General features: G+C 49.4%; 1 protein-coding gene across 1 annotated transcript in view; it reads right to left on the bottom strand.

The window, feature by feature from the left end:
* HELZ2 (helicase with zinc finger 2, transcriptional coactivator) overlaps positions 1-9,572 on the bottom strand; it is a gene marked incomplete at its 5' end in the record, with an annotated part of 58,909 nt that extends 49,337 nt beyond the window's left edge. Inside the window, 3 exons of the mRNA XM_015426771.1 lie at positions 2,151-2,350; positions 4,062-4,500; positions 9,049-9,572. Of these exons, the coding sequence (XP_015282257.1) occupies positions 2,151-2,350; positions 4,062-4,500; positions 9,049-9,572 (1,163 nt within the window). The remainder of the gene's footprint in view (positions 1-2,150; positions 2,351-4,061; positions 4,501-9,048) is intronic.
* Positions 9,573-10,029: the final 457 nt, after the last annotated feature.

The following is a 10,029-nucleotide window of genomic DNA, read 5'->3' on the forward strand; positions in this document are numbered from 1 at the left end:
TCTAACTGTCAGGAAGTTCTTCCTCATGTTTAGCCGAAGACTCTTTTGATTTAATTTCAACCCGTTGGTTCTGTACTAACATGGGCAGTTAGTACAGCTGCTGTCACATTAGCAACTGCAAGAGGAGTTCCCCTGAGTCAGTCTGGCCTGCGGCAGGAGAGCGAAAGCATGGAGCTTGACTGAGGGAACCGCAAATTCCTTGGCAGGCCCATGCCAGAGGATTAAAGCATCAGAGCAGCAGAAATAGGCTGTGGGGAAGAAGCGGCAGCCCTGCACTTCTTTTAAGTTGACATTTTGGACTTGCTGTCTTTTCTTGGTGCTCCTAGGCACCAAGTTTGTAAGGATTTGCCTGTGTTTAGAATGACCTTTCGGAAGGGCACTGAAGATCCCGTCCCTGCAAATCCTGCTGTGTTCACAGCCATTATGACTCAGTTGTATCTGCGGTTGTAAAGTCGCTGGGTTTGTGATAAATGACCTTGAAAACTAATCTCTCGAAGGTTTTCTTTCTGAAGCAATCTCCTCATTGCTTGCGGAGCCCTCCCCCCTCCCAACTCTCCAACTGGAAAAGATAATTTAGTAGTGGCCAGGGGCATTTTCTTAGAAAGCTGCCAAATCCGCCTATGACAAAAAAAACAACTGTATCACAAAATAAGCAGCAGACAAAAAGAGATTTGGAAACAAAGAGCCTTCCACCAGGCCTTTGGAGCTGCCACCACGACCACCTATTGACATCCTATGGTGGGAGAGCCCTGATCCGCTGGACCCTTTTTAATTACTGCCTGAGCTATTCACCCAAGACAACTGAAGAAGACCGATGGAGCCGACTGTGAAATGAGGAAATTATATTTGCTAGCACTTTATTATATTTCTGGTTTTAACACTGCCGTTTATACTAATTGATATTGTGATTTCACGTGTATTGTGCGAATTCTGTTCTGTTTGTAAACCGGCCCTGAGCCGGCCTTGGCCGGGAGGGCGGGATAAAAATCTAATAAATCAAATCAAATTAATAAAACTACCTTCTTCAAATGAAACTAGGGTTCCCGACTCCAGGCTGGGAAATTCCAGGAGATTTGGGGGCGGAGCCAGCAGTGGACTGGGTTTGGGAAGGGGAGGGACCTCCGCAGGGTATAATGCCATAGAGTCCACCCCTCCAAAGTAGCTATTTCCTCCAGGGGAGCTGATCTCTGTTGTCTGGAGTTCTGTTGTAAATCCGGGAGATGCCAGGTCCCCCCGGCCACCATTGGGGGATGATAGTGTTGCCAGATCCAGATTGGGAAACTCCTGGAGATTTGGAGATGGATCTTAGAGGGATAGGGACCTCAGTGGGGGTTCCATGCCATAGAGCCCACCCTCCAAAGAATCCCTTTTCTCCAAGGAAGAAGAAGAAGAGATAGGATTCATACCCCGTCCTTCACTACCCAAAGGAGTCTCAGAGCAGTTTATAATCCCTTTCCCGTCCCCTCCTCACAACAGACACCCTGTGAGGTAGGTGGGGCTGAGAGAGCTCTCTCAAGAACTGCCTTTGAGAGAAGAGCTCTGAGAGAACCTGTGACTGACCCAAGGTCACACCAGCAGCTGCATGTGGAGGAGCGGAGCATCAGACCCGGTTCTCCCAGATTAGAGTCCACGCCCACTGCACCAAACTGGCTCTGATCAGTGTTCCCTCTAAGCTGAGCTGGCTCACAGTTTTTTAGCCTCCAGCTCATACATTTTTGTCTTCGCTCAGGAAGTATAGCTCCAGAGCAAACTAATTGATGCAGCAGCCAAATCGCTTGCTCACAACTTTAATACCTGTCGCTCACCAAGTAGAATTTTTGCTCACAAGACACTCCACAGCTTAGAGGGAACATTGGCTCTGATCTCTGGAAACTGATCTCCGTAGTCTGGAAACGAGCTGTAATTCCAGGGGGGTCCCCAGGTCCCACCTGGAGGCCAGCATCCCAGGTTGACAGCCCCCGATGAAACCAGGCCAAAGCTTTTCCAGCAGCCAATGGCGATGAATCAGATAAAACACACCGGGTGAAACTTAACAATAACAATAGGTTAAATTGGTGCTGGGATGATACATGGAAACAGATCCCCGGTGGGACTCGCCCTGCCCCCGATCAGCACTGGAAACAGACCCACCATCCCGCAGTCCAGCTAACCTGTTGGTATGGGTGCAGATCAAGACCCGCGTCTTGGGCTCCTTAATGATCTCCAAGGTGGCCATGGCCAAGGTGAAGGTCTTCCCAGTCCCGAAAGGCCCATAAATCAGGAGGGGGGGCACTTGCCGGGGCCCAGATGCCTGCCCCGTGATGAAGGAGAAGGCCTGTCTCTGCTTCCCGTTGCCCCCCGGCAGCTGTACCTGTCGTGGCAATCAGATTCGGATAGAAAACCACGATTACGAATATTCATCCACGCGCATCTCATGCCATTTCAATGGTACGAAACGTAAGCTTGTTGAAACACGCTTTCCTGATCAAATGCATTCCTAGCGCCTCGTTAAAATAAGATAACAGTTTTATGACCTTGCCGGACAGACAGCTTATCTAAAACTTCAGTGGCCTCCAACGAGAGCTTAATTGCTAGAGGCTTTCGACATACTTCATCTATGACATGTCCTGTATAATTAGCTCTAGCGTCGATTAAGTTTGCCTTAGAGATAGAAATGAAACAGTGGGAAAAGTGATGAAGTACACCTGTAAGCTTTGATAATGACCGCCTTTTACTATCAACTCCTATGTTTACTGGGGGAACTAACTAGAAGTTTGGGAAATGCAGCTCAGACAAGGAAACTGGAAGCTAGGCATGACCTTACTTTGAGCCCTGTTAAGGTTTGATATATTTAGTCATATTTATTTGAACTTGGAAATTTCTTTTGTTTTATTTAGTGGATTTCTGAGGGGAATGGAGGCGAATAGATTATAAGATGTTAGTCGATTTCATTTTCATTTTGAACTTTTTGAGGGCATACAGAATAAAGAAAAGCGGTAAGGGAAAAGAATAAAAGGTAAAATTACCAGAACATAGTATAAAGGGCATTTTTTGCAAATATAAAGGACAATCCTTGATTCAAATACTTGAATTTTTTAGTAAAATTATATCACAATAACTTTAAAACCGCTATAATAACCTACTCAACATTCTATCATTTTCTCATGATACATTAACATATTTAACCTATTGTATCAATCTTATCAGTTATATATTAAACTATGAATAGCCACATAGAAATTTGAATGTAATATTATGTTAAGATGTTAATCGATTTACTCCTTATATCATTTTATTTTCTGGTTCTGTTTGTGTAACCCTCATATCTGAACATTTCTTTCTTACCAAGAAAGAGCTAAATGCTTTCAATAAAGTTAATTAACCCAAACACTGCTGTATGGTTTTATGTTGAGGAGTTTAAGAACCTGGATCCAAGAAAAGGAAATATCCTGTCCTGTTTAGAACAGACTCCTCTCAAACGGAGTCTGCCGTAAGTTAAAACAGACTAGTGAGTATAAAGTTCTATTGCCCCTGTGCTACAGGTAAAGAGAGGCTGTTACAGAGAACAGAGTAATTCCCCAATTGGTGGTGGAAAGTGTCCTCAAACACCCAACTCATGGCGACCCTGTAGGGTTCTGAAGGCAAGAGGCAAACAGAGGTTTGCCATTGCCTGCCTCTGCGTAGCAACCCTGGACTTCCTTGACGGTCTCCCATCCAAGTACTAACCGGGGCCGACTCGGCTTAGCTTCCGAAATCTGATGAGATTGGGCTAACCCGGACCATCCAGGGCAGGATAATCTTCAAGTACCGTCAGCTTGCAGTCATATGATGGTGCCCCAGGTCAGGGCAGAGAAACAGGACAATATTCAAGCCGACTTGTGGTGACCCATGGGGTTTTCAAGGCAAGAGACAAGTGGAGGTGGTTTGCCCTTGCCTTCCCCTGCCCAGCAACCCTGGACTTCTTTAGAGGTCTCCCATCCGGGTACTAACCAGGGCTGACCCTGCTCAGCTTCTGAGCCTGGGTCATCCGGGTGAGGACAACCCCCCTAACTCAATACAAGATAAATAAACCCGTTACACACCTGCTCACGAGGCTGCGGAATGGAGCAGGCTGCCACATCGGGAAGGACCAGCCTCACGTCCAAGAGCTGATCCGCGGCGTGATGCCACTGCCGAAACTCGAGCTGGTTGAGCTGGAACTGGATTTCAGCCTTGACGGAAGTCCCGCTTTTGAGGCCCAGCTCAGAGCAGCAGCGCTTGGGGAGCAGAAGCCAAATGCTCCTCTCGGTGATGGCTTTGGTCTCAACGCTGACCTCGTAGACGCGGTTGCTCGTGGGGGGATCCAGCGCCAGGAAGGCGGTCTGGATGGAGCGGTGAAGCAGGTATCCCTCCTTGGAGTCAGGGGTCACCGAGCAAGGGGTGGGGACGTGAGCGAACAGCTCCCCTGTAAGGGCAAACTTCATCCCGAAGGAAGGGTTCTCCAATGCCTGGTGAAGGGAGACGTCAACTTGCAAGCTAAGCCTGAGCCAGAGCAGGGGAAGAAGCCAGAGAGGCAGGAATGGAGGAAACAAGGAAGAGGCGAGGCAGAGAAAGGGGGCATGTGTTAGCGTTAGAACAGAAGAACAGAAGAGAAGCCAGCGTTGGATCAGGCCAATGGCCCATCCAGTCCAACACTTTGTGTCACACAGTGGCCAAAAAGACCAGGGGCCATCAGGTGGTCCAGCAGTGGGGCCAGGACACTAGAAGCCCTTCCACTGTTGACCCCCCCCGCCAAACACCAAGAAGACAGAGCATCACTTGCCCCAGAGTCCCTATCTATACCTTGTGGCTAATAGCCACTGATGGACCTCTGCTCCATATAAGAACATAAGAGAAGCCAAGGTTGGATCAGGCCAATGGCCCATCCAGTCCAACACTCTTGTCACACAGTGGCCAAAAATACCAGGTGCCATCAGAGTGTCCACCAGTGGGGCCAGGACACTAGAAGCCCTCCCGCTGTTGACACACACACACACCCAAGCACCAAGAATACAGAGCATCCCTTGCCCCAGACGAGAGTTCCTATCTATACCTTGTGGCTAATAGCTACTGATGGACTTCTGCTCCATATAAGAACATAAGAGACGCCAATGTTGGATCAGGCCAGTGGCCCATCCAGTCCAACACTCTGTGTCACACAGTGGCCAGAAATACCAGGGGCCATCAGGAGGTCCAGCAGTGGGGCCAGGACACGAGAAGCCCTCCCACTGTTGCCCCCCCCCAAGCTGGCCAGAAATACCAGGTGCCATCAGAGTGTCCACCAGTGGGGCCAGGACACTAGAAGCCCTCCCACTGTTGACACCCACCCACCCCGCAAGCACCAAGAATACAGAGCATCCCTTGCCCCAGACGAGAGTTCCTATCTATACCTTGTGGCTAACAGCCACTGATGGACCTCTACTCCATATGTTTCTCCAATTCCCTCTGGAAGCCATCCATGCTTGTAGCCGCCACCACTTCCTGTGGCAGTGAATCCCACGTGTTCATCACTCTTTGGGTGAAGAAGGACTTCCTTTTATCCGTTCTAACCCGACTGCTCAGCAATTTCATGGAGTGCCCACAAGTTCTTGTATTGTGGGGAAGGGAAAAAGGACTTCTTTCTCAACCTGCTCTATCCCATGTTAGTTTTCAGGGACTGGAGATCTCAAGCAATCTTCCTTTAAAACCAACATGCTAATTGTAGCTAAAGCCATCACGGACTTTCTATGAAGCAACAACGGGCTCTAACCCAAGCTCTGAACAAAACCGTCTTTCAGGCCTGTCTGTTCTCACTGCTACAGATCAGTATGGTGATACTTTTGGAATTGGTGTTCCGCAAAGTGCTAACTCATGGTGTTGTCCAAAATTGTACGTCAGGGATGGCTAATGGACGGCCTTGTGGCAGCCCTACAAAGACTGAGTTATATGGACACATGAAGCTGCCTTATACTACTCAGACTGGCAGCCGCTCTCCAGGGTCTCAGGTGGATGGTCTTTCCCATCACCTACTACCTGATCCTTCCAAGTGGAGGCACCAGGGATTGAACCAGGGACCTGCTGCGTGCCGTCTGAGCCCCGGTCCCTAACTTTGACACAAAAGGGAAAAATACCTCCCTGTGGTTTCGGCTTCTTGGAAAAGAAACAGGGTTATGAGTGGAGTCTTTCTTTGTGGAAAGAAACAAAAGATTCCACACGGGAACGTTGAATTGCTTGATTCGTGCATTCCCAGTCAGATGCATGCCTTTAACATTTCATTTTTATTAGAGCCTTTCATATCTTTCAACCCAGGCTTTTTATGAGTGGGTGTTTTTCTCACTACTTTTTTCATGGAAAGGGTTCTATGCTGTTTGTGCCCCATGGTTTGTGTTCTAATGGCTTGTTCGGTGTCGTGGTTAAGGGTGCGGACTCTGATCTGGGAGAACCGGGTTTGATTCCCCACTCCTCCACTTGCACCTGCTGGATGACCTTGGGCAAGCCGTAGTTCTGTCAGAGCTGTCCTTGAAAGGGCAGTTTCTCTCAGAGCTCTCTCAGCCCCGCCTGCCTCGCAGGGTGTCTGTGGTGGGGAGGGGAAGGGAAAGGAATTTGTAAGCCACTCTGAGACTCCCTTGGGTAGTGAAGGGTGAGGTATAAGACAGCCAGTTTGGTGTAGTGGTTAAGTGCGCAGACTCTAATCTGGGAGAACCGGGTTTGATTGCCCACTCCTCCACTTGCACCTGGCTGGATGACCTTGGGCAAGCCGTAGTTCCGTCAGAGCTGTCCTTGAAAGGGCAGTTTCTCTCAGAGCTCTCTCAGCCCCGCCTGCCTCACAGGGCATCTGTGGTGGGGAGGGGGAGGGAAAGGAATTTGTAAGCTGCTCTGAGACTCTGAGTGAAGGGTGGGGTATAAATCCAATCTCCTCTTTTATATTGCTGGGGTGGGGGGTTGGAAAATATTTTGTAAACCGTCTTGAGTATATCATAGGGTTGCCAATTCTGAGCTGAGAAATTCCTGGAGACTTGGGGGTGGAGCCTAGGGAGGGACCTCAGCGGGGTCTCACACCACAGGCCCCACCCTTCTCAAAAGCAGCCATTATCTCCGAGGGGGACGGATCTTGGTCTCCTGGAGTTCTATTGTAATAGTGGGTGATCTCCAGGTACCACCTGGAGGGTGGCGACCCTACTGGCTCAGCCATATGTGGCCAATAGTGCTGCCAACTCTATTGTGAAATTTCTGGAGATTTTGAGAGTAAAACCTGGTGAGGGCACAGTCTGCGGAACAGAAGGACCTCCGTGACCTATAATGCCAAAGGTCCACCCTTAAAAGTAGCCATTTTCTCGAGGGGAACTTGATATCTGTAGTCTGGAGATCAGCTGGGATTCCAGAAAATCTCCAGGCCCCACCTGGAGGTTGGCAACCCCAATTGTGCTTATAAAGAGGCGGAGTATAACTGTGTTACATAAAAAGTTCAAGTCCAGTGGCACCTTTAAGACCAACAAAGTTTTATTCAAGGTAGAAGAAGAGAAGAGATTGGATTTATACCCCGCCCTTCACTACCCAAAGGTGTCTCAGAGCGGCTCACAAACTCCTTTCCCTTCCCCTCCCCACAACAGACACCCTGTGAGGTAGGTGAGGCTGAGAGAGCTCTGACAGAAATGGCTCTATTTCAAGAACTGCTCTTATCAGAACTACGGCTTGCCCAAGGTCATCCAGCCAGGTACAAGTGGAGGAGTGGGGACTCAAACCTGGTTCTCCCAGATTAGACTCCGCGCACTTAACCACTACCAGGGTTCTTTTTGTAGAAAAAGCCCAGCAGGAACTCATTAGCTTAAAAGGCCACACCCAACATCAGAAACTCATTAGCATATTAGGCCACACCCCTGACAGCACGGCTCATTAGCATGTTAGGCCACACACCCCATGTTACCAGAAGTGTGGTCATCCAGCCACACCCACTTTTTGCTTCTTATTCTGTTTACCTTGTTTGTTGTCAAAACCCAGAGCTTTTTTTTGGAGCAGGGACTCCTTTGAATGTTAGGCCACATACCCCTAAAGTAGCCAATCCTAATGAGTTCCTGCTGTTGGGTGTGGCCTTTTATGCTAATGAGTTCCCGCTGGGCGTGGCCAACTTGGGAGCCAGCCAAAACTCCGTTCCTGTGCGTTCCTGCCCAAAAATAGCCCTGACCACTACACCAAACTGGCTTTGGTATGAACTTCCGTGTGCATGCGCACTTTTTCCCAAATATCTTTTTTCAAATATCTGAAGACGTGCCCATGCACGCGAAAGCTCATACCTTGAATAAAAGTTCGTTGGTCTTAAAGGTGCCCCTGGACTAGAACTCTGTCCTACTGTTTCAGATCAGGACAGGTGACGACCAATGTTCCCTCTAAGCTGAGCTGGTGTGAGTTAGCTCATAGCTTTTTAGCCTCCGGCTCACAGGTTTTTGCCTTCGCTCAGGAAGGAGGGCTCCAGAGCAAACCGATTGACGCAGCAGCCAACTTGCTCGCTCACAACTTCAATGCCCATAGCTCACAAACTAGAATTTTTGCTCTCAAGACTCTGCAGCTTAGAAGGAGCATTTGCTGACCACCTGGATCTGTGTTACATACATTCTTGCATATTGCCAGTTCAGACGGGTGAGCCGGAAAAGCCATGTGGATACGAGCTCCTCCCTAGGCTTCTGATGCTCACCCTGAAATTTAAATCCTTCCTGCTGTAGATTCTGAGAAAGAAGTTAAAAACTCTGAAATGTCAGCCCAAGACTTGGCCACCCTAAAGTGCAGGCTTGAGAACATAATGCTGGGAATTTGAAAGAAACCCATAACATCTCTTGCCTCTGTAACAGATTACGTAGGGGACCCATGATCTTTAATTTAGTTTGGTTTCAGACCACTTCGGACCCCAAGGCAGCTACAACACACCAAGAATCAGCAACAAGGCCATTAGAATCAATAAAACCCCAGGGGAAACCAATAGCATCCCCCCCCGCCACACCCATTCTTATCGATCAAGCTGCTTAAGGGATGCCCAGAGAAAACACCTGCCCGTGTGAGGCTGCTACAGCCACTACTCACTTCGCGATAAGAGCTTGCTCCGCCTCTTCCTCTCTGAACAGGAAGTTGTGCATCTGCTCGCGGTAGTTGAAGAGGGTGACCGGCAGGCTCTCGGCACCACGCTTGAAATCCAGGGAGAGCGACGGGATCTTGTATTTGGCCAGCAGTTCTGTGACTTTGCTGCTACGCAAGACGCTGGGCACCACCACCCGGTTGCCACTGTGCCAGCGTTCGAAGTCGACGAACTGGCTGCTTTGCTCTGCCGCCGGGTCCACGTGCCAGTGAGGTTCTTTCTTGCCGACCGTAACCCGGAGCTTTCGCACCAACACTGGACGGCTGCCGAAGTCAAACACCAGCCACTGATCATAGACGCCAAAAGTGCAGCACTCGACGCATACCCGTATCTCAGAAACTGATGGCGATGTGGGCAGGGGCTTGAATCTTTCTCCCGAGGCATAGGCGAGACCCCGAGAGAGCCCGTCCCCCGCCAGGGAGAAGGCGGCTCCGGGGGATCTCTTCAACAGAGCCACATGTTTCAGGGGCTCCTGAAATCGGAAGGAAACAGCGACATCAGCGGCAAAGGAAAACACAATCCGCACGTGCACAAATTCACCCTATGTGGCCTGTGCAGTAGTGGTTAAAGCTGCAGGAGACACCGAGTTCAAATCTCCACTGTCAAGAAACTCCCTGGGTGATCCTGAGCCAATCTCTGTCAGCTGAGCCTACCTTGCAGCATTGTTGTGAAGATAAACCGGGGAAAGAGGGGAAAACGGGACAGACAGCTGGATAGGTGCAGAGAGGCTCACTTCATGACCCTGAGGCCAGTGGCTTCTGGTACACAGATTTCTGAAGGATTAGGCCACCAGCCATGATAGTTAAGCAGAACCTCCATGTTCAGAGGTAGTATACTTCGGAATACCGGCTTCCTGGGAGAAGTGGGATAAAGCTATTCTGCTTGTGGGTTTCCCGGAGACTCTTGAGAACAAGAAAAGGCCTTTGATG

This window comes from Gekko japonicus, unplaced genomic scaffold (genome assembly GCF_001447785.1).
Source record: "Gekko japonicus isolate JY-2015 unplaced genomic scaffold, Gekko_japonicus_V1.1 scaffold4595, whole genome shotgun sequence".
Classification (NCBI taxonomy): Eukaryota; Metazoa; Chordata; class Lepidosauria; order Squamata; family Gekkonidae; genus Gekko; species Gekko japonicus.